General features: G+C 38.8%; 1 protein-coding gene across 3 annotated transcripts in view; it reads left to right on the top strand.

The window, feature by feature from the left end:
- Positions 1–25365, top strand: part of ano1a (anoctamin 1, calcium activated chloride channel a) — a 58572-nt gene that overhangs the window by 24388 nt on the left and 8819 nt on the right. For 2 of the 3 annotated variants that reach the window (XM_055022429.1, XM_055022427.1), the window contains exons 4-22: positions 2135–2233; positions 2375–2526; positions 4952–5006; positions 5552–5603; positions 7204–7259; positions 9730–9771; positions 10904–10968; positions 11123–11257; positions 13455–13615; positions 14916–15001; positions 15783–15794; positions 16863–16934; positions 17953–18027; positions 18912–19113; positions 19573–19684; positions 19826–19883; positions 20929–21029; positions 22266–22408; positions 24042–24194. In XM_055022429.1, coding sequence (XP_054878404.1) covers positions 2135–2233; positions 2375–2526; positions 4952–5006; positions 5552–5603; positions 7204–7259; positions 9730–9771; positions 10904–10968; positions 11123–11257; positions 13455–13615; positions 14916–15001; positions 15783–15794; positions 16863–16934; positions 17953–18027; positions 18912–19113; positions 19573–19684; positions 19826–19883; positions 20929–21029; positions 22266–22408; positions 24042–24194 — 1831 coding nt within the window. The remainder of the gene's footprint in view (positions 1–2134; positions 2234–2374; positions 2527–4951; positions 5007–5551; positions 5604–7203; positions 7260–9729; positions 9772–10903; positions 10969–11122; positions 11258–13454; positions 13616–14915; positions 15002–15782; positions 15795–16862; positions 16935–17952; positions 18028–18911; positions 19114–19572; positions 19685–19825; positions 19884–20928; positions 21030–22265; positions 22409–24041; positions 24195–25365) is intronic. The other variant, XM_055022428.1, reaches the window with a different exon arrangement.

Raw genomic sequence — 25365 nt, 5'->3', positions numbered from 1 at the left:
GCCATTGACTGATGAGCTGGCTGATATTTAAAGCTTTTTTTCTTATACACATTACCTAGAATAAGACGTATGCTGCATGAATGAAGTGTTAATTGGTGGTTTGTACCTATTAATGCAGAGTGTAAAGATTTTCAGAAAATTTCTGTGCAAGAGATGAATGGAGTTGAATCGTCTTCCTGTCAAACGACATTAAAATGACCCTTTGCAACACGACCATCTTTGTTCAAAACCGCCTTCTGGGAAAGGCTTTAGCAACTGTGAGGTTTTCCCACAAACCAGCCAGAGAGTATTGAGTAAAGTTCAAAAGAAATTTTAATTTATTACAAAAAATCCACAATAATTTCAAAATGATAAATCGGGCCCCAAACTGAGGTCAACATAACAAACTACAAACTCAGGTAGCAACACAAAGAACTCAAACAAAAAACTGACCTAACTAACAAGACATGAAGAGAACTTAAATAGTGGGTGATCAAACCACTACTAAACACAAAAGGGATAATTAAACACACAAAAAACACAAACAAATACAAAGAAACATTACTAAATCTTTAAATTAAATAAATATTAGAACTGAACTAACTTTCAAAAGAACAACAAACATTAAAGAAATAATGAAACTAAACTAAAAAACCAAATTTCCCCCTCCCCTGGTGAGCAGATGGAATGGCCCACTGGGAAGTTGACCACCAGTGGGCATCAGCTGGAAATCATCTGTAGCTCCAGGGGAAACTGGTAAACTCAAACAAAAAAAATTTAGTGCATTTAACAAAAATTATAAAGAACTGACAAATAAAGTGAACTAAATGGGTGCACTACACATAGTTAACTAAATTGGTCAAATTAAAGAAGACAAATTTAAAAATAAAAATCTAAACTATTCAAACAAATATATAAAGTAATATTAAAGAAAAACAGAAAACAATTACTTTTCTTCTGTGACAGCAGGGACAGCTGTCACAGCAACTCACACTGATACAGTAAAAAGCCTGAGACTGTATCTTATGGCAAAGTGTGTGGTCTGGACAGACATCTTGCTGTATGGGAAGCAAGCAATGGAATTTCTTTGCTTTTATTGATGTTATTATAGAACTTCTCACAGCCTCATATTTCAATAAAAATAAAGCTGATAGGATTTTATATTTTTGGGTTTATTCGGGTTTCGTTTTTCTATCAAATCCTGTGCTTTCCTTATCATATGAAATTGGTATGTTTACTCTATACAGTGATGTTTGCATTTGTTATATAGTTTTTTGTGCAGAACTGTTTTATTATTCAGCACTTATCTCCTAGAAAAATTTTTTCACAGATTGCACACACAGCAGTTCTCCATCTCTTCACCAGACATGTCAGAGGTCACAGGTCAGAACTGAGGGGCTTGAAGTACGTCTGACTGTGGTAGTGCTTTTATATAACATTACAGGCTGCAGGCAGTGAGACAGATGAGTGTTTCACTCAAATAGATGCAGATGATTTTCATCAAACTGAAGAACTGATCTGATGCTTTTAGAAGCAGAGTGTTCCATTTGTATTTTTCCTCCAGAAATCCTGCCTGAATGTGATCATTAATACATTTTTCAAAGCTACACTTAACATTTACTGCTAAAATGTAATGAAGGATTAAAGACACATTGAAGGAGGATATGGTCTATAACGAACTGTTCAACAAAACTAATGTAAATAAAAATGAAGGCCATTATTTATGTGTTTATAAAAAAGCTTTATCATCCAGGATGTTAGGAAAATCATCTATGATGAGATTGAGCTGGAAGTAAAGGAGATTATGACTCTATTTAGTCAAGAGTTTGTCTCCAAATTTTAAAAATAAGTATTATTATTATTAAACCTGGTTCGGTATTTTACTTTGGGGATTCAATTTTCAACTGCTTTCAAAATAAATGTGACATTTATTGGTCTAACAGAGTCATTAAAGTCCTTTAAACTCCCTGAGTGTGAAAAGGTTTTGAACCCAACAGTTTCATGACTAATGCAGCCTCTTCATCACCATGTCTGTTTTGGTACAGTTGGAAAGGAACTAAAATAATTAATAAATAAGTCACTGGATTATTTTCATGATCATTGATTTGATGGGCAGGTTGAAGCACACAGAATCACGCTCTGTTCTGTGTCTCAGGGTAAAATCTCCGGAATTGGCTTCTTGAAGATCCATGCTCCCTGGGCTGTTTTGTGTCGAGAGGCTGAGATCATGAAGCTCAAGATGCCAACAAAGCAGGTGTTCAACCCAACAGCCACTAATTCCATTCAAAATTTCATTCAAGTTTTTTTTAAGTATCAGTTTCATATTTACTCTGTCAGTGATCAGTGAAGAACAACAACTCCCTTCAACAGCAACAATCGTCTTTCATTTCTGCAGGTTTATGAAGTGAAACAAGGCAGCAACCTGGTGGAGAAAATCCGACTGTTCATTCACAAAGTTACTGATCCTCTCCACCCAAAAGTGGGTCCCAAACGGCCCGGAGATGTCAAATCACTCTCCCTTCCCTTTTCAAAGGAGAAGCAGCACCTGTGAGTAAAATTTCTTTTCTTTTCCATTTCTAAAGACACTCCAAAAAATGTCACTTTGGTGATGAATCATTTCAATGAGCCTTTTATGTTTAAAAGCAGAAATGAGAGCACTATGGGATGAGATCAGGTTCTGATGATTAAATGTTGTCTGAGCTTTGGTTCCTTGACTTTCCAGCTGTTTCATTTGAATTGTGAGCCTAATAGAAGTTGTTGCCTTGCAGTTCCAAGCTGCAAAGCAGAATGAAAGCTGGAGATTGACCCTGAACTGCAGTTCATGCAACCAGCAGGAGAACCTAACTGTGCAGGTTTTCCTGACAGACAGGATACCTTCGAGAAACATGATGTAGGAATCGGCTAATATTACAACTAGGAGATTGGAATAAGCAAATATATTTAATTATTAAACACAATGTGGTAAAATCATTAACAATGTGATGGAAAGAAATGCCAGCCAGCCTGCAGGCTGAGGATGCCAGGAACGCTGCAGAGTGATTCAGTCTTGGTAATGTGAAAGCCCCCCGCCCCCGTCCCTCAGCTTACTGCACGCAAACAAACACAAGTCTGACTCATTGAGGTCATCTACATCCTCTGAACAGTGACTGAGATTTTAACGTGGCAGTCTAAGCAGATATGGGATAGATTCTGAACTTTGAGACGCATGACTTCATGGACACTCCCTTTGGTCCCAACCAGTCAGCCAGTTTTCACATCCAGTGTTTGGATCAGAACATGTCTTCCTCTCAGCCTGCTGGAATGTATGGAGGAGCGAGTGGGCAGCAAGTAGCTAAATTTATGCTCTGACTAACAGCTAGAAGATCTCCCTCCACAGTTTCCACATCTCATCTGTTCTGAAAACGGTCTGGGGTAGATCCCAGAGATTAAGCCTGATCACAAAAGCTTGTTTAGTCAGGTTTTCAAAGCAATCACTCTTTTTATTTTTGTATTTTTGGTTTTCTTCTCCTAGATTGGACTTTGGATCAGGCCGTACCTGATCCAAAGTCCAACGAGTCCAAAAGAGTCCAAAAGTGTTCAGATAGTGTCCCCAATCAAGAATGAATAGAGATTTTCTAGGTTCAGTTACGACAGCCTGTCAGAACCTGAACTTAAACTTTAAATTGTCAGTCATCAGATGATGTCTGACAATTTACAAGAACTTCTTGTTGATCTATCAACTTTCCTTGTTTGTTGTATTTTTGGTTATAGTTCAGTTTTGTGTGAACACTCAACAGAAAACATCCAATCCAGCTTTTTTTTTTGTTCTGTTTTTTTTTTTTTTTTTTTCAAATTTTATTTTTTGGAGTGACTCCATCTCTAAAACAATCTTCCAAACATTAAAGCATGTCTCAGAGCAACATTTATCTGGCATTTGAGTGCATTTGGAATAATGTTCATACTCTATGTGTCCATTCGAATCCTCTACTGGATTTTAATGGATTTCCATCTGATAAGTTGAAGTGTGTAGTTAGTTTCCGGTCACAGAGTATCTTCATTCATGCTGCTCTCACTTTTCTCTTGTGTGCTGTTCTTCTACTTGGCTTGATGCTAACTGCAAGCAAGATCTCTTCAGACTTTCTTCCTACCATTTGGTCATGAATGCCTGGTGGAATATGCAGCTATAGTTGTCAGGTTCTCCCACCTGAACTCTGTTATTCTGTACATTATAACTAAGCAATGATTTATGTTAGTCTGTTGCACATGATCCCAGTTCAGTGTAACAGTTTGAGGCCTGACATGCAGTCAGGTGATGGCGTCTGAACCATTACCGGTGCTGTATAGACAGCACCGGTTCCATACAGCGTTCATCTTTACGCTACATCCTGCACTTGACATTCATGTTCTTGCTAGTGTATAGCTCAACTGGATTAAGTATTTATCCAGTAAAATGGAGCAATTTTTGTCAGTAAGAGCATGCACACTCCCACACACACACACACACACACACACACACACACACACACACACACACACACACACACACACGCACACATGAACGCCAACATAAACATGGATTCAGAGTGTGGTTAAATCATGAGAAATGGGATGCTCCTCTAAGGATTTGGGACATAAAACACCTGCAGAGGTCATCAGTTCCTGATGGATTATACCAAATGTAATTCCAGAACAATCACTAACTGTTGCCCTTTTTCAGTTTTTATATCTTATGAACATATGTTTCATATAGAAACACGATTTTTCTCTTTTTTGTCCTGGTTGTGTGTTGAAATTAGAAATGAAGCATACTACTGATGCACATCATGATGATTAGATTAATAATATTTGTTTTATAATGCATCTCAGCCTCCTTTCTAACTATGGCATCTCTTTCTTTTACAGTTTTACATCTTAACTCTTCACTGGTCTATGAATTTTTTTCCCGTTCTCACATCTTTAAATAAAACTGCCTGATTTTCTTCTTTTTCCCCAGTTTTGACCTCTCTGACAGAGACAAGTTCTTTGACAGCAAGACGAGAAGCTCCATTGTGAGTATTTCAGTAAGGTCAATGTTGGAGAGGATCACTAGACAACAATCTGCTTAAAATAATAACTGTAAACCATCGCTCATAAGCATATGAACATGCTTCCTCTAGCTCAGTGTGCTTTTGTCTCAGTTGAACGTTTTGGTTTCAGGCAGAGGAGTGATCTCTGTATTTTGTTCTATGCTGGTTCTGCGCCTCCACATTGACTCTCTTCCTTTACACACACACACACGCACATACCAATATACACACCTCCACAGAACTGCCTAGGGCTTCACTAATGACTAGATAATGTGATTGAAGTCAGTATTGGATGGAGGTGCTCTCTCCCAGCACTCCTTTGCTGCAAGAGCACATGAATTAGACTCAGTGGAATTGTTTTTACTGCTGCTCTGAACCTCAGTCTGTCTGCTTTCATTTTCCCTTTGTATTATTTTCATTTTGCTATCTAATAAGCAAATAAACATTCCCTCCAATCATGCTGTAGTATACATTTTCAAACATGCTTAGTTTTCATGTTTTAATGATGTCTGTTCTTGGGTTCCCAGGTCTATGAAGTACTGAAGAGGATACGATGGACCAGACCCAACTACTCCTTGGGTAAAGGCAGCACACAACTTAATATGAAACTTTCTCCAGGTTCATATGATGAGCATAAACAACAAGCATTACACTTCAAAAACACCAAAATATCTTGCAATTTCTAAAAAAAAATGTCCTTTTTACTTAGTATTAAGATAAAAAGATTTTAACATGTGGACTTAACATGACTTAACTTGGTCACTAAAGTGTTGGCACTTCACAGGCACAAAATCAAATACATATGTAGTTGTTTTTTCCCCTTTGATACAGTCAAATAAGCTTGTTTATATGTTTTAATGGCCAAAAGAAGAGATATTAAAACATTTCATACACTGCAAATGTTTTTATCAAACACACCTAATTTATCTGAAGAGTCAATATCTTCAGAGTTGACACTTATTTGAGAAACTTTACTGAATGTGGCCAATGTAGACCCAACCTGAACCCATCTTATCTCAGTGTCTGTCAGTTTGTTGACCTCTGTCTCTTTCTGTACTTTTGACAAACAGCCACTGGTTCTCTATGATGTTTAAAATTGTTTGTTTGTTTTGTCAGTTTTGACTTTTGATCTGGAGTTGAATTGTGCTGTACAACACAAAGATCATCACTAGTATTGTTGGAAAAAAGTTACTCTTGGTTGATGGGTCGTGATGCTCTTTCTCTCCTCGGCAGACATGTAAGGTTAAGACCCTGCTCCCCATTTGGGTTATAGGAGGGGGCTTCTATGTGTGCACCTATGGATCTGGAAAAAAAAAAAAGTTTTCCAAACAATTGCAAGGAGAATTCATCAGTGAAAATAACAGCTCCAGTACCCTGTTCATATTTTTCTGCAAAATTCCAGTCTGTTCGTGATATTTTTCTTTAACCAGAAGCATCTTCTTCGCTGTCCTTGTGTCACAAGGCCATCGCCTCAAAGTCTTCATTTCATTCTTCCAGAAGGAGATAATCACTGTGCTGGTTGCACATCCATCAATGTCCTGAAAACTCTTCCCCTCATCTCAACCGTTCACATCAAAGTTTAGATGACCCCAAAAAACTTTCTTTCACTTAAAATGTACTTATCAGTAATTGTCCTTTTAATATAAAGGGATAATGGTTGCACTCTTCTTAAAGGTTATCATTAGTAACACAAGCTGTCAGCAATTTCAAGCCCGGTTAGGTTAATGGATTTAGCAGAACTCTTCTACAGTGTTTTTCATCATCAAGACAAAACATATTTTGTTTCTTAACATTATATGCTTATATTTTTCTGCAGTAAATTAAAGTGCATTGATGTTAGGTTTCAAAGCAAAAACTGATTTGGATTAACATTACTGACATTACTCTGTTAGCTGAGGCAGGATGACATTAGGACAGCTGACAGCCTGTCAGAAATCCGAATCATTAAACATGACTTGTGGTTTAGAGTAGAATCAACAGAAATTCCACCTCATTTCTCATATATTTTTTGTAACTTTTCCTTACTATTATTATAAAAAGAAACAACTTTAAGTTTTATGCCTCTATATGGTATGCCACCCTGATCAGGCTGTTGAAGGCTTTTCTCTCTGCTCATTCTCTGGGTGGTGCTGCTCTGAGAGTGTCTCATTTTAATCCTGGTGATTATTTCTCCTTATAGGGATTACTAGTCTGCTAGCCAACGGTGTCTACACATCTGCTTATCCACTACATGATGTGAGTATCAAATTCATCTTTCTCCTTTCATGTTGGAGGACCTCCTCCCTCCTGCAGGCCTCCAGCCATCTGTCAGGACAGCCACAGCAAAAATAATTCCGGAAGAAAGATCATTTTATCATTTTTACTATTGTTTGTTTGAATAAGTCCAACATTTTGATATGACACAAAGCAGCGACCCAGTCCATGGCACACTTGGAACAAATCCATGTGATAATATTAAAGTGAGCTAAGAAATATGTTGATCTGCAAAATCTGATGCAATCAAAATATTGGATGATAGTTTCCTCTTCACAGCTACTGTGACTCAAAGCTCACCTAGATATACAGTCATGGCCAAAAGTATTGAGAATGACACAAATGTTATATTTTCACATGATGTGCTGCCCTCTGGTTTTCATGTGTGTATGTCAGATGTTGTCATCACATACAGAAATACAATTGCAATCATATTATGAGTAACAAAAGTTTTTATTGACAGTTTGAATGAGGTAATGCAGCAAGTCAATATTTGCAGTGTTGACCCTTCTTCTTCAGGACCTCTGCAATTCTTCAATTTCTGGATCAAATCCTGACTGATAGAAGTCCATTCTTGCACAATCAATGCTTGCATTTTGTCAGAATTCCTAGGTTTTCGTTTGTCCACCCGTCTTTTGATGATTGACCACAAGTTTTCAATGGGATAAGATCAGGGGAGTTTCCAGGCCATGGACCCAAAATCTCTATGTTTTGTTCCCTGAGCTAGTTAGATATCACCTTTGCTTTATGGCAAGGTGCTCCATCATGATGGAAAAGGCATTGTTCATCACCAAACTGCTCTTGGATGGTTGGGAGAAGTTGATCTCGGAGGACATTCTGGTACCATTCTTTATTCATGGCTGTGTTTTTAGGTAAGACTGTAAGAGAGCCGACTCCCTTGGCTGAGAAGCAACCCCACACACGAATGGTTTCAGGATGCTTTACAGTTGGCATGAGACAAGACTGGTGGTAGCGCTCACCTCGTCTTCTCCGAACAAGCCGTTTTCCAGATGTCCCAAACAATCAGAAAGAGGATTCATCAGAGAAAATGACTTTTCAGCAGTCCACTCCCTGTACCTTTATGCAGAATATCAGTCTGTCCCTGATGTTTTTCCTGGAGAGAAGTGGCTTCTATGCTGCCCTCCTTGAGACCAGGCCTTGCTCCAAGAGTCTCCGCCTCACAGTGGGTGCAGATGCACTCATACCTGCCTGCTGCCATTCCTGAGCAAGCTCTGCACTGCTGACAGCCCGATCCCGCAGCTGAAACACTTTTAAGAGACGGTCCTGGCGCTTGCTGGTCTTTCTTGGGCGCCCTGGAGCCTTTTTGGCAACAATGGAATCTCTCTCCTTGAAGTTCTTGATGATATGATAGATTGTTTACTGAGCTGCAATCTTTCTAGCTGCGATTCTCTTTCCTGTTAGGCCATTTTTGTGCTGTGGAATGATGACTGCATGTGTTTCTTTAGAGATAACCATGGTTCACAGAAGAGAAACAATGATGCCAAGCACCAGCATCTTTTCAAAGTGTCCAGTGGTGTCCTTCTTACTTAATCATGATAGATTGATCTCCAGCCCTGACCTCATCACCACCTATACCTGTGTTAATGGAGCAATCACTGAAACAATGTTTGCTGGTCCTTTTAAGGCAGGGCTGCAATGTAGTTGAAATGTGTTTTGGGGGATAAAGTTCATTTTCTAGGCAAATATTGACTCTGGAATTAATTGCTGTTACGCTGATCACTCTTTATAACATCCTGGAGTGTATGCAAATTGCCATTATAAAAACTGAAGCAGTAGACTTTATAAATATTAACATTTGAATCATTCTCAAAACTTTTGGCCATGACTGTAGCAGATATAACACACCCACACACACACACACACACACACACACACACACACACACACACACACACACACACACACACACACACACACACACACACACACACACACAGGTTCCTGCATCCCAATTCTTTCAAAGTTGACTCTTTCAAACCATGTGAAGACATGTGCAGACTTGTCCTGCGGTGCTCAATAACTCCTGGAATCTAAACAAACAAAGAGTCTTCATTTTATCGAACTCAGAAAAAGTCTGTTCAGTGTTCTTGACTTCATTTCTGGAATAAGATACTGTAGATCAGACAAAGAAAAACTTAAACCTTAAAAGTTTCTTGTCATTTGTGCAGGTCTTTAACATCATTGCCTCCTTATGACTGTAGGTAATGATGTTTAAGATTTTATCCTGTACTGCTGTTTCTTTAAGTTTCTATTATTTATTTCTAGAGTTGTGGAGCTATTACAGAAGTGGTTTTAAGTTAATGTAATATGATTATTAAGGTTTTTGTCTGCATTGAAGACAAATTTCCTTTGGAACAATAAAATCCATCTAATCTTGTCTTGTATTTCTCATGATGAGGGATAGTAAACACACACTCCATTTGTCTTACAGGGAGACATTGAGGGGGTTACTGCAGAGCCTAATGACAGGAAGGTAAGTGGAGCAACTCTGTTAGTTTAACTTCCCGCTGTAACCATACTGATGCCATTCTGCCATGGAAACCCTGCTAACAGCAGCCTTTATGAGTTGGTCCACATAAACTATGTCAGAGGTTTTTGTAGGAGGTAAAAGTTCAGTTTAGGGTCAGTCACACCTGGGATTTCAGAGCAGAACCAACATACCTCTCATGGAGTATCACCAAGTTGGGCATTTTGCTCTTTATCGCTCATCGTCTAAGTGCTTGTCACTTCATATTGGATCAGCCAGCCTCTCCTGCCAGGATGGCTTATAGAAGCATGCAGTTGGAAATCAGAGTTCATGCTTTTGAAGTCACATCCATCCTTGCTTCCTCTCTACATCCATAATTATATTGTGGGATGTGAGTCACTAAGGCAACAGCTTTATAAGCCCCCTTATGTTCTGGAGGCTCAGAAAAGCAGTTCTAGTCAGCTTCATTCTCTCATGGACCTTCAGATGGAGAATGGGAACAGGAGAGTACAGAGTTCTTGTTAGCTGGTGTCGCGCTCATCCTGCCATCGAGGCTCTTCACTGGGCTGCTGCTTGCTCATAAACGACTTCATTTGTTGCTTTCAGCATTGCCTGTAGATGGAGTGTGTAATTACAGTATGTGTGAAAGTGTTCCACTGGCCTCTCCGAGTGATTTGTGATATTCGCCTACCAGTAGTGGGATCAGAACATCCGCACAGAGCGTTGCCGCTGCCAGCTGCTCTCGTCTGTTCAGCATGAGGACAGGATGGAGTTCAGCAGGATTCTTGTGTTTGGATGTTTTACTGCAGGAAGCTTCCATCAGAGCACAATGAGGTGGTTAGTAATACAGTTTAGAAATAAAATGTCTGTAAAATTCATACAGACATTGTTTTAAAGAAGCATTTTCTAAATCCTACCGATGTAGACCAAGATCAGAAAGACTATATGAGAGCAAACGCACATCCATTTGAATGGACATGTTTGGATTAGTCTGTCTGGTTTTATTGTCTTCACTAACAAATATGTTCAAGAAATAATCATTGTGCTTGTTTGCCATCCAGTTCTTTATTTGGTCTGCTCGACTCTTCACATCTGTAGAAACCTGACAGTAATCACTGACTCTGACTTCTCTTCACAGTTATTGTTCGAGGAATGGGCCAGCTACAGTGTTTTCTACAAGTATCAGCCTATTGGGCTGATCAGGTCAGAACCTTCTGAAGAAACCCATTAAGTACTGGATCATGTTCCTGTGATGAGAGTCAGGACCAGATCTGATAGTAGTCTCCATTTATTTATGGAGCTGAAGAAGAGCCATGATGACAGGATGGTCTTTAAGCATTCATGTTTCTTCCAACAGGAAGTACTTTGGAGAAAAAGTTGGCCTCTATTTCGCCTGGTTAGGAGTTTATACCCAGATGCTCATCCCAGCTGCCATCGTTGGAGTCATTGTGTTCCTTTACGGCTGCGCCACAGTTGATGATAACATACCTAGGTACATAGCACACGCATAAAATGTCGTATTAATGTTAAAAACACTTTGCTGATCTTGCTTTTTGTCAACTTTCATTGTTTGTTCTTCATTCATATAATCCATTCCTTCAACCAAAGGTGATTAAAAACTTCCAGAATGCAACTTTTCCATATCGTTGGTCTTAGTTCATTAGTCATAAGTGATTTCCAGCCTCAAGCAGTGTGTTGGTCCCACATGTTAAGGTGTGGCTATGCAAAGAGAGCTGACTCAATGAAAACATCTTGCAGAGTAGAGTCCGTCTCAGCATGCAATGAGCTTAGAAAAAAATATGTGGTTTGTTGCCACACAGTCACTTGCTAATATGCATGGCCATATCATGTTGGCTAATGTTGGGCAATTCTGTGAAGTGGCCTTAATGAGAGAATTAAGGTTTCAAAAAACACCCACAGTGACGGAGCTCCTGCAGGGCTGGGAGGGTGTGCTCAAATAACATGCAATCGTTTTTCTCAGGCCTGCTGTGTCACAACTCCTGGGCAGCTCTGTGTTCCTATGTTTACTGTTGGCTCTTACTCTTTTAAAAAAAATGGTGCTTAAAAATGGGATTCTGTGGTAATACTGAAATTTCCCATAGTCTTTGAAGGCAACACAACCAAAAGCAACATAATGTGCATAACATACCGGTGTTTTAACTATCTGTGCTACCCATATGGCAGGAAAATCTGTCGAGGTAGCACAGAGACCGCTTCTGATCACATGGTACCATCAATGCCGTGCGCATCACAGTGACACATGAGTGGCAAGTTCATGGATTTCAGATATGGAGCAATTTATCACGTAAAAAAAGACAGGACAAAAGTGAGAAAAATCAGAAAGAAACAATGACTCTTTTATTGTCATTAATTTAAACGATGAGTTTAAATTATTGACTATATTTATTATCGTTATAATAAATGTGTCAGACCCATTGTGTTTGAACTTTGAGTGAGTTTTAATTTAGTGCATCATATTCAAAATATTTAAAGGTATTAATGTTTGAATATTGATATTTAAATTAAGTGCCTTCTTAAGAATGCTGAGCAGGGATGTAACCAGGAAGCTTTTAAAATGGACAAATACATCCAAATCTGAGACACACAAGAAAATTGTCCTACATGTTTTAAAACTGTCCCGCTTGAGACACTCCCACCTCGGCCAGCCTGGCAGAGGGAGTTCATAAGTTTTTTGCATGAATAACTTCTTACTACACTTAAACATTGTTCTGTTCTTACTGACATATGAAAGAGTTGATTCAGAGTACAGGCCACACCTAAAGACACTTCAAAATAAAAACCTTAGGGACTAGGAAGAAAACAATTTCTTTATACTGTACTGTGGAATAAAGCTAGTCTTGAAATTACTCTTTTCAGTGATGATAAGCTTAATTTGGCTCTTAATGCTAAACTGGTTTGCTACTCTGGTTTCTACTTAGAGAGACTGGTTTCATGCAAACATGAAATCTTTTTATCCTCCCTTAAGCAGAGGACCACGCCTGCTGTAAATAATCATTAAAAGTTTATGTGGGAAGAAACAGCAGTTTGATTTTTAGGTTTCATTCACACCAGACTGCTTTAGTTTGCGTTAATCAAACTCCAATATGTTTTTTAGAACAACCAGTTCATTTGGGGAGGTGAGAATGTGTTGATGAACTCTGAGGCAGAATAAACTGGTTAAATCTGGGCTACAACTTCACTTCACTTCTCAGCTCAGTGGAAGTGAGCTGTGATGTGGGTCAAATGTAGAAGTGAACTACAGAGCACGGCATTCTGGGTAAATACAACCAAAATGAACACATCAGTCCAGCACTAGCAGGAGAAATGACTCCTGATCTTTAACCAAAGACAAAAGAGAACTCCTCCAACCACTAAAATCTGATGCCACTCTACATTTTGTGAGGAAGTTGCGCCCAATGTCTTCTTCTGAGGTGTTCATGTGGTTTCCTTCAGTGGTTCTTGGTGAAGCGCCCCTGCAGGCGAGGGGGGAGCAGGTTGCTCAGAGCAACATGAACCACAGCAGCTGGAAATTTAACAAATGTTACAACTTTGGTCTCCGATCTAACTGAGTCTATGAAGTGTAAAGCATTAACAAAACCTCTCCTCCCTCACCACCGCCTCCTCAGCGTTAATGAAGCAAACCCTTCTGATGACCATTCAGTAATCCAGATTCTCCATCTGTCTGTCAGCATGGAGATCTGTGATCCCAGGAACAACATCACCATGTGTCCGCTGTGTGACAGTGCCTGCAGCTACTGGAAGCTGGAGACGGCGTGTGGCACAGCAAGAGCCAGCCACCTGTTTGACAATCCAGCAACAGTGTTCTTCTCCATCTTCATGGCTCTTTGGGGTAAGTTCACAGATAAATGGTGCAGACTATAACTCATCTGCATCCGCAGGCATGTTATGAAAAAAATATTTGTTTTTTCTACCATTCAAGGTAAGATTAGAGAAGACCTTTAGCTGCAACGTGAATCCTGATTAAGAGAAATTTCCTAAACAAATCCATAAGGCCAACACACAGACTGCCCTCCTCTGATGTCCTGCCAAATCTCCCAGCCATCTGTTGGCAGCAGCAGGGCTTCAGACTGCAGAACTGTTGTGTTCACATGAAGCTGGAGTCTGACAGAGTCTCAGCACTGCAGCAATCTGGAGCTGGCCTCTCGCTCCAGATTAATAATGGAGCTATATAAAAAAAAAAACCTGCGTCTGATCTTTACACTTAAACTGCAGAAAATATGCGAATAAATCAGAACAGAACTGGAGCTCCAGCTGGACATGGTGATGAACCTCAGTTTAGTTTGCTGGAAAATTGCAATTGTGAGAAATATGTGTTTTGTTTTGTTTTTTTGTTCTTCGGGTCAGACATCTGAAACATGCATATAGATTCTCAGTCCGATCGGGTGAAAATGAACTTTAACAAATGACATCTGGATGGCCCACCAGTGAGCTCTTCTTTAGTGTCAGTTCACTCACCTTGAAAATCAGCTTTAGTTGGAAGACAAAGAAAGAAAGATAAACAAGAAAGAGCTTTTGTACTTCAATTCAAGGGGGGAAATTATGGAACAAGTGAAATGAGGAGTTAAAACAAAGTCAAAATTCAATACAATTTAAAAGAAAATATAAAGAGGTCATTTTCACAAGATGTAGAAATATGTGTGAGAGTTAATTCACACATATATGTGGGTTTGAGGGTGTGGGTATGGATGTATATATTTAGACATAGGTAAACCCACATAAAATGGAAAATTAATTAACCTGTTTATTTTTGCTTTTTAATTGGGTTGATGAATGAGGGTCCATCTGAAAATATTATGTGAGTTTAAGGGCTAGGAGTTCATAAGTTTCTAACTTCTTCCTACTCGTTTCCAAGCATGTTAAGATTACTGTGGTACAAAAATATGTCTTTTGCATTGCTTGTTCTTGTGTATGATTTTATACTACAATCGTGTTCAAAATGAAGTTTCATTTAATTTCATTTACACAGTCTGTGTTTATCATGACAGTCACATGTCATTCACATGTGGTTGATATACTTGTTGGAAAAACTCCAATTTATGTTACTTATGTTCAGAATGCTGATAATGTGCTGCTGTTCAGCTGGAAAGAAGTGTGTAGTGACTAGGTTGTGTTGCTGCTCACCTCTGCAGCTGTTCTCTTCATGGAGCACTGGAAGAGGCGCCAGATGCGGCTCAACTACGTCTGGGACTTGACGGATTATGGAATGGAAGAGGAGGTGAGATTACCCGGGGAAATTGCTAACCTGTCCTACGCGATGAGGGAAATTCATACAATTGGCTGAAAACATGCACCTTTCATATGGAAAATAGAATTGAAAGATATCACTCTAAGTCTGTCAAAGAATTTTTATTCAACTAAACCAAAGATTGTCACATTTTATAGAAAAAAATGAATAAAGTTTGATATTAACTTATGAAATAATTCCATAAAAACCACTCATCAATTTTTCTGTTTGATAAATAGCTTTAATTTCATTCTCATGGTTCTTTAACCTATTAGCCTTCATTCTGATTGTGATAACAACAACTGAGACACGAACTGGCAAACTGGAAGGACATGAGACAAGAGGACAGAATGGAAATGTTTCAATATATTCATGCTTATAAGTACATGAAACATTTTTTTTTATTTTGTTCTCATAAAGTTTTAAATAAATCCTAATATTAGAATGAATGATTTGATGTCAGTAGAAACGCTAAGATGACAGAATGCCCAGCAGTAGATTTCTCTAGACATGAAGAGTCAAACTGACCCTCAACATGAAAACCTGCAGAAAACCTTCTGAAAACCTGCAAGATATTTATGTAGATTTTTTTCAAAGCAATAACAAGATATTTGAATTCTGACAGGTGAAAATATCTCTCTTCTGTAAATGTTCTGTAATGTTCTGGCTCAGATTGTGTCATCAACGCTGCATATTCTGAACTTTAGAACATCTGCAGACTCTGACTTGTGTTTCTGTGTATGTGTGCGCGTGTGTGTGTTGTGATTCACAGGAGCACTATAAGGTTTGGATCTGATTCCCTTTATTTCCTTTTAATCTGTGACTCTTTGTAAGCAGTTGCTCTGGAGCCTCACCGTCTGCCTCGGCTGGCCCCTGTTTCTAGCCCTGTGGAGTTTCAGCTGTGGCTCTTGACTTTTCCTCTGAGGCTCACGCTGCAGCTGGGCCTCTTGCTGTGATGACTCTGTGCAGACTCTTGCTCTTCTTTGTGCCTTTTTCCATCACTTTGGTTTTTAGATCAACAATTTCTTATTAGCACTCAAATGACCAGAAAGGTATCTTTAACTTCTAAGGAACCAGCTAACTGTAACGTTTTTAGGTATTTGTGTTGGATTTCTGCAGGTTATTGTAAACATCCAAAGGAAATCATGATGAGTAAAGTTCTGCTGGCTCACATAAAACCACATGTTGGATCCTAATGAGGAATTTCACAAACTTCTCCATAGTCTGGTTATTCCGCTTCCCTTTCCAGGTTTGTTGTGGGTGCCGCTAATTATGACCAAGCCCATAACATTTATTGACAACAAGGTTAATGATTTTATTTTATCAGACCAAATACCTAAAATTGAAGTTGTTACCCATGTTATGTGGTAAGAAGAATGTCCAACATCTGCTTCCACCTTTAAACAACAAAAACAAAAATTTGCAGTAATCAGAAGACCAGGCAAACATCCAACTTAAGCAGAGTTGAGTTTTACTTCCATCCTCTCGGCTGCTGGAACACAGTTATCATCCACGGACGTTGATGCTAACAGTGAAAAACACAGATCAAATCTCAGATCAATAATGCTGCATTAAAACTGCAGTGTGCAACTTTTATACATTTTGTTCCCATCAGGTAGCTGAAGCTGCAGCTTTATTGTGGATGTGCTGCTCTTCGTGCCTGATGCTGCACTGTTCTCTTTTACTAGCAAAGCCTCAAACACACATTGCTTATGATGCTCATTTCCAAAGCTCACATGCTTTTTAACATTCCTTTTTTCCAATTGACAGTCCTTCGAGGACATTTATCTTACACTTGCTCAGTAAATTTCAATCTGATTAAATGTAACAGGTTAACTGCTGTCTCTTGCAGGACCACAACAGAGCTGAGTATGAGCTGCGGGTCGCAGAAAAGATCATGAGACAAGACCAAGGAGCCCCAAAGGTAGGACTGAGGTCAGACTTTGGAGGAGTCTGATGAAGCGGATCCCCTCTGGAAAATCACTTTAGTGGTCTTTGTCCATAAGCGTACCTGATGACCAATGGGAACAACGGCAACTCCTTGAAAATAGGAAATTTAACGTACTGATATTGAATCGAGAAAATTATGGACTGTCATACAACTGCAAAGTATCTTAAGTCAGAGGCTTCTTCAAATTACCTGTAATACGGACTGCTACAGGAGATCCTTCCTTTGCATAGCCATCAGCACTGCAATCTTTTTGAAGGACCATTTATTTCCCTCTGGGATTAATAAAGTATATTTGAACTTTGACTTCATTTTTTGATTATTATATTGTTGACTTTTTGGTTCAATCAGAAAAAATCCATCTAAAGCATGAGGCCTCTTTTAGCTGCAGAAATCAATGGGAATTACCCAGTTTTCCTCATGATATATTCCTCTGATCACAATAAACAGCACAATCAAGACCAGTTAATCTCTAGCAGCTCAGACACATGTAATAATGTTTAGCAGCAGCTTATTCTTTAGCAGGCAGTGATGCAGCAAGTAAAAAGACTCATGTTAACACATGATAGGCTGAGAGCTGAGGCTGTTGGTTAGCAGCCCTTAGCTCTTTGCCAAGGTTACATCTTCCTTCCCTAAATGAACACACACAGTGGCCCCAGCACCCTGACCTCGTTCTGTGGGCTTGGATGTGACGTGATGACTCGGGGTGGTATTAGTTCCGCTCCACTGCAGCTGGAGCTCTGCTCCAGCTGCAAGTTATCAGAGCTCCTGCAGTGGAGCAGGAGCTCTGATAACTTTTATGTTGTTATCAGGCAACATAAACGCACACATTTATGTTGCCTGATGTGTGCAACCGTTGGGCCATTCTGTAAGGAGCTGCTGAGAACAGAAAACATGACAAACACACAGGTCCAACCCACAATGAAGACAGTTTATGTATTCATACTTTATGTTCTCTTGTTCATGCATGTCTGTTTGCTTTTGTGTGTTGTAGGACGAGAAAGTGAAGCTAACGTGTACAGACAGAATGCCAGCTTACCTGACCACCGTGGTCATGATGGGCTTCATGGTGAGACTCAGTCTTCCACATTCATGCACTGCTTCAAGGCAAACCAGAAAACTAATCATTCAGATGGGTTTTCAGCAAAACATGGAAGTCCTAACATTTCAGGGATATGTACACCGTTTAAATATTAAGCAGAAATGGAATAAACTGTTTCATGATTTGGCTCAACCCAATTTTAGTGTCTTCCAATGAGAACGACACATAAGTACACTCTGTGATCATTTATAGTTGAACCCACAATTATTTGCACTCCTAGAAGATTCATTTAAAAATTATTTTTATTCAACTAAGAATGTTTTCTTCTATTAGAAAATTAGAGCCATGAAAATATAAAAGTTTCTGAAGGCAGTATCTAAAAATAGTTTTGTTTTTATATAAATTTAATTTAGACAATGTTTGTTGCAAACTTTTTATGCTATTCTTATTAATCACTCTAGCATTGCAGTCAATTCACATGAATTCATTTAGTTATTCATATGAAACTCCATTCTTTAGGTGGATCAGAGCTTTGGGGTTGAACTGCATGTTCTGTTACAGCTGATCAGTGTAAAGTTGGAGATATGAAACTGCGCCTGGGGTCTGAATAGAACTCCATTAACAGAGTCTCAACCAATTAATTATTATACATGGTGTCTATGAGAGTAAAACAAGTATTGTGAATTTTTCAGAAGTCATTCAGGATTTTTTTCCATAGAACTGAAAATATTTTATATGAGTGATGCACAAAAATAACCTATGAGGTTCTATTGTGTTGTAAGGCTCAGTTTTAAGAGTCTTGCATGTTAAAATTGTATTACACTGTCAGATATCTGGTTACCCTAGATATCTGAATCTGTCATCTCCGATGTTCCTGGGTGTCATTGGTTTGTCTCCCTCCTTCTTTTCAGATTTTCGTAACCTTTGTGATCGCATTTGGGGTCATCCTGTATCGGATCAGCATCAAGACTGCGCTGCACTTAAGCAACTACCCTGCTGCACGCTCCAACATCCGAGCCACCGTGAAAACCACCGCCGCCATTATCAACCTTATTGTCATCATCATCCTGGATGAGATTTACGCTTCCATTGCCCGCTGGCTCACCACTCTGGGTGAGCAGTCTTCAGGAACCATTATGGTTTACTGGGAGCAAACTGGAAACATGACTCCATCCATTAAATATAGTATGTTATGTTTGCTCTCTATATTCTGTGTTTTGTTTTTTTTTTATTTCTGATTCTTGGACAAAATCCACAGGCCATTAGTTAAACTTTAGTGTCAGATAAGGTTTAACTAAGTTTAACTAAATATGGAAATATGTGACTTGTTCTCTGGACAGATGATCACTGCTCATTCAAAGCTTGGTCAACAAGTTGAGACATTGTCAACTTATCTGAAGTTCTGTTTGTTCTGTCTAAGAAAATCATAGTAGAATGCCAGAAATGGCATTGAATAACTTGAAAATAGAAAAACATCATTTTTTTTTTATTAAAAAAATGATATCACTGTAAAACATTCTAAATTCCAGCTGGATTTGTTGTTATCCAGTCCAATATGATCCTTTTTTCCAGAGGTTCCAAAGACAGACAAGAGTTTTGAGGAGCGCCTCATTTTCAAAACATTCATCTTGAAGTTTGTCAACGCCTTCACACCCATCGTCTACCTGGCTTTCTTCAGAGGAAGGTAAAACAGCGCCCTCTCCTGCTTCCTTGTTTTGGCTACAATCTCTACCTGGTGGTTTATTCCAACTTAAACATGCATCAACACCAGACTGGATTCCCTCTTCATCCTAAAGTGTCTGATTGATGCTTTTTTTGTCCACAGACTGGTTGGGAGACCTGGAAAGTATCTGTATGTGGTTGGCTCTTACAGGATGGAGGAGGTATTCACTTTATCCACATGGTGTGTGTGGTAATGATTATACTAAATGAAGTAACAATCAGATTTGTTCTTCATCTCCTTCCTGCTTGTTGCATGTTTTATCTCTTGAGTCTCATGAATTAGATAAAAAGTTTTATCGGTATTCAGTGAGGTGTGGAGTCGAGTCATGTGACTCATGACTGCTTGAGACTTGTGTCATAAATTTAATGACTTCAGGCTAAGCTTATTAAAATCACAAACAATTTTGAACTTAATTTATGGACAAAAAGTATTCACCCTGTTGAATTTTTAACACTTTTATTGCCTTTCTAAAAATCAGTGATGGGAAAAAAAAATTAGAAGAGTTTTTTTGACCAGAAGACAAAAAATCTTCAGTGTCAAAGTGAAAACTGATTTCTGTGGACCCCCCTGGGGGACATGGCAGTTGTTTTTTATTTTGCATTCCCTCACAATACTTTTGCCTTGTCTTGCAATAATGTACTGATCAGTTCATGCTGCATAATTGAATACTGAAAAGAAATTATGGTGTAATATAAGGTTCTGCTATAATATAAGGTTTTTGTGAGGTTTTTCCATGTATGTTAATACCTCGTTGGTGAGACCTAAGTTTTATATCTTTTTCTGTAGGATAGAAAGGCACCATAAATCTATGTGCAAAATGCAAAACCCAAACAGGTCAAACATGGACTTTCCATCTCTTTCCATCGCTTCTAAAATATAAACATAAATTTTCCATAAGAAAGTTTCTGTTCATCACCCTCTGAGTTATTTTCCAAAATTTACCGTGAGGTATCACAAAATAATTTTTTACCCCATGTTCCCTGGGGCCTCTGTAGATTTTACAAAATAGTTGATGAGAATTACAAATATGTTGCATAAAATGAGCTATAGAAGCAATAAAAGGGTAAGGAGCTTCCTGTGTTGCACTAATCAGCCACCTTGAGGAGACTGGATCACTGTTGCTTTGTTTGCTTCTCTGCCTTTGTGATTCACTGTGAGATAAAGTTTTTCTCTGCTGTGTGGATCTGACTCGTTGCTTTGCTCAGTGTGCTCATGCAGGCTGTCTCATGGAGCTGTGCATACAGCTGTGCATCACCATGCTGGGCAAGCAGCTCATCCAGAACAACCTCTTTGAGATTGGCATACCGTGAGTACACTTCTACCTGAGACACACTGAACACCAGCATAACAGCACATCCTCCCAGGTCACAGTGTGTGGGCTGAGCAAATCACAGAATACATTATGTACACCTACTCAGCTGTACTTACAGAAGTCATTTAAATATCTGCTTTTCAGACACCAGCATTCAGGATAATTCCAAAAGCAAATTCATAAAAGTAATCTGACTGACGCTAAATGAAAACTAGCCAAAAACCTGCAGAGCAAACTTAAAATCTGTTCACATTGTTTTCTCCTGGGATTTTTTTTAGATTCTTTGTTTTTTTTTATTTCACTGGGGAGCAATTAAAACAAGTTTCAAAAGCTTTTATTGGGAAGTCACTCACACATGTGCACACCATCATACATGGATGTGCAGATTGGCAGATAAGCTATTAAGTGCCTTGCCAAAGGGCAGATCAACATGTGGCAGGATGAATTAGACAATGATTTTTAAGCACATCTGCTCCTTTTTTCTGCTGAAAATGACATAACTGCACCTTTTTTCTGCTGAAAAAAGGAGCAGATGAGCTATGAAACACTCAGTTTTATAGATGAAACTGAGTGTTTCACCTATGAGTCTGAAACACTCAGTATACTGAATGTTTCAGACTCATAGCTCCCCTCCTTTAGTTAAACACTGGTTGAACGAAGTTAGTTGATAAACTTTCAATATTCAAAATTTTCAACCAACACAAATGACTAAATCTGACAGATGTACATCTGCAAACACCTGCTGTTAATATTCACATTTGACATGAGACAAAATCCGATCACATTTGATTCCAGTTTCTTTCCTCCTGTTTCCTCCATGCACCATTAGAAAGAAATCTCCTCCTCAGATTTCAATGGGATTTATTTCTTTATGGCCACCATCCTAGTCCCCAGTTTGAATCTGACATTTTTCTTTTTCTGCTTTGTGAAACGACTAATGAGATGTGGGTTTTTTAAGTAATTTAATAAACAAGATATTCATGCAGCTGGTTTTGATTGGTTTGACAAATTATGTAGTCCATAAGTCCTAATCATGAATTACATATGTAATATGTAATATTTAATATGTAATATAGGGATCACATATTAGATATGTCATGCAAAAAATTTGCTGGAACCAGTCATTATTGGGAAAAGCTCTGACCTTTTCCTTAGCTCTCACTGTGCATCCTCAGACTGTTGGCCTCGAGCCTGAGGAGAAGTGTTGAACTTCTACCATGGTTTGTTCAGGAAGCTAAAGAAACTTCTCCGGAAAAGGAAATCAGAACTGACCTCCAAACAAGAAGAGGAGCTCCACAAAACTCTGAAGCGCTATGAGAAAGATCATGTCCTGGGTCCTTTTGTTGGCATCAACCCTGAGTACATGGAGATGAGTGAGTAATATATATATATATATATATTTATACATACTGTATATATATACATATATTTACATCTTTGTTCAGATCAAAGTGTATCTAAAGACTTTTTCGTTTGCTGACTGGGTTTCATTAAATTTCTTTATTTTGACTCAGAGTCAAAGTAACTATTGATTGTAATCTAATCATCATATTGTCCAAATGCAAAATGTTCTTATTTCTTCAGAGTGAGATGTTTACCGACATTTCCTTGGTGTTTACCTCTGAGCTGGATGACTTTGCTCAAACCTTTTGGGTTTCTTTCCAGCAGGAATTTGCTGGATTCCTCCTGATGGAACTGGAGGAACTGGGTCAAGTTCGTAGACCAAATTGCTCACAAATCAGTTTGCAGCTCATCTGACAAATTTTAATGAGATTGATCAGGGCTCTATAACCACTGCAATCTATTCAGATTGTTGTTCTTTAATTCCAATGTCTATTTACAAAATCTGTTGACGTTTTTAAACCCATTCATTCCCAGACTAACTTTCTGTCTTATAGCTTGAGACTTTGTTTCAGTTTTTCCACATTGTTTTTTTCTCATCATGCCATCCATTCAGAGGTGGTCCGAGCCTGTTTGGTACCCTGGGCGCACCACCTTCCCGATGCTGTTCTGTTTTTATTCAGTATATGTAAATCAACAGTTTCAACATTAAATGTGTTGGACTAAATACTCCAGAGAATCAATATAGTTTCCACTTGGAAGTTGTTCAATGAGTCCAGAGTTACTGATCATTTGTGTTTAATATTTAAAATAAGAGAGTTTATCATAACACCTTTCAGTCAGCAGCTAGAAGGAGTCAAGTCTACAGTAAGCTGGGACATCAACATTGTTGTGAAGAAGGTTTCTGCAGGCAGATGTTTCTGCTGTGCACACACTTTCCATGATCAACATTTAGCTAAATGTTTCTGACAACCCACTGGTTCAAAACCTCGAGATCAAGACACCTTGGATCCATCTTTTTATATCAGACTCTCAGAGCTGGAGTGAGACTCAGTTATGTCATTGTTGCAATGCTTGGGCCTCTTCTTTTTTCATTGTCTCTGACAGCGCTGAAGAATCCATGCAGGAAAACTTTGCAGTATATAGGAACATAGAACATGTGATCAGATTTTCACAATAAAACCACAGCATAAATTGACTCCAGTTGCTGTTTTACACTGAAACAGCCTCACAGGCACATAATCAAGGCTTTTTCCATGTCATTGCAAGTTTTAGATGGGATATTAATATGAGATTAAAGTAGAGCTTTTTAGCTGCTTATTTTTTTATCCAGTGTTGTTCAGATTGAGCGGAATTAAGATGAAATAATCCTCCGGATGTCTGAAGTCGTAATCTTTTTGTTCATTCTAAAAATATTGTCTTTGTTTATAGATGTGAATATTCACTTTTTCTGTTTTTACAATAAACAGAATCTGTCAAACAGAACCTTTAGGTTTACTTTATCTGATGATATTTTTTCGTTTTTCCATAGCTTGCATGTTACCCAGATTGCTGCTGACAGGCCTGTGGCCCACAGTACATGTCTCTTCCATTTCCCGTCTTCAGTGTTAGAGGAATCTCTGAAAATGACATTTTGGACATTTCACCCACTATTTGTCTCCTCAGTTATCCAGTTTGGCATGGTGACGCTCTTTGTGGCCTCCTTCCCTCTGGCGCCGCTCTTTGCTCTTCTGAATAACATCATTGAAATCCGGCTGGATGCCAAGAAGTTTGTGTTGGAGCTGCGGAGGCCAATTGCAGCCAAAGCCAAGGACATTGGTATGTTTCTGAAACATCAGCTGAGTATGAGGCGGGAAATCCAATCAGTGCTAACAGGGGTTCATGTGGGATATACAGTTTGACTGTAATATTAAATAGAATCCATTAGAAACATATCTGGTACAATGTTCCCTCTAAGCTGCGCGCCTGCGCAATCGCGCACTGCTCACATATTCTCAGCGCACAAGAAAATCTATGTAGCGCATAAAATAAAGTCCAACGTAAAGTGGACATTGAGCTCAGACATCAGTTTTGACTATGGACCAATAAATTTTTTTTTTCCGTACTACTTTGCGATCGAACTCAATGAGTGACAGGAATCCAGCCAATGATACGATACGGTTCACTTTCGCTACACAGCCAATCAGCGCATGCTGATTGGCTGTGTGTACGTGGGTTACGTGCCTTGGTCATATGCGCCGTGCAGGTGAGAATAGTGCGGTAGAGTTAAGAAACGTGAAAGCCATCACCTTATCATGTCTACGTGGGACATCCACTCACCAAGCCAAAGTAAAAAAAAAAAAAGAGATGCACTTCTTCTAAGATCAAATGGAATCAAATCAAATGAAAGGAATTGTCTGCATTTGATATTGAAATGTTGAGTTCAGACTTTGGACTATGGATAAGCAGACATTTGTACACTGGCAGAGAAGTATGAGGCCATTCTCCTCCACCCACAGATTATGGAGGCCATTAACAGTCAATATGCTGAATTTAAGTACATAAGAAGCAGACTGACCATCAACCTGGGCTAAGTGTACAACCACTGGAGAAGTGAGAAGAAGTGAAACTGTAAACTGTAATTAAATATTTTACAAGAATTTATACTGCATCACAAGCTACAGAAAACATTTCATTGTGCAAAATGTGAATGTTTTAATATGAACAAACATTTATGTCTGAAAGGTGTAATGTCTCATTTCTCACCCTGGCTGAAGCAGGACTCTTACTTATAGCATGCATCTCATGAACAGCAATGTTTTCTTTTCTTTTTTTATTTTAATTGAGCAAATCACTTAAATTAAAAGCAAATGAATGAAAATTGCTGATGTAATTTGATTTTTTTAATAAGCCATGCAACTTTTTATGATCCCAGATTTATGATACTTGTGCGTGGCCACGCCATGTACACTGATGATGCTCACAGTGGTCCGCAGTGTGCCCAGGAAGC

Source organism: Poeciliopsis prolifica, unplaced genomic scaffold (genome assembly GCF_027474105.1).
Source record: "Poeciliopsis prolifica strain line A6 unplaced genomic scaffold, Auburn_PproV2 SCAFFOLD086, whole genome shotgun sequence".
NCBI classification, from domain to species: domain Eukaryota; kingdom Metazoa; phylum Chordata; class Actinopteri; order Cyprinodontiformes; family Poeciliidae; genus Poeciliopsis; species Poeciliopsis prolifica.
This window is presented reverse-complemented; position numbering and strand designations above follow the sequence as displayed.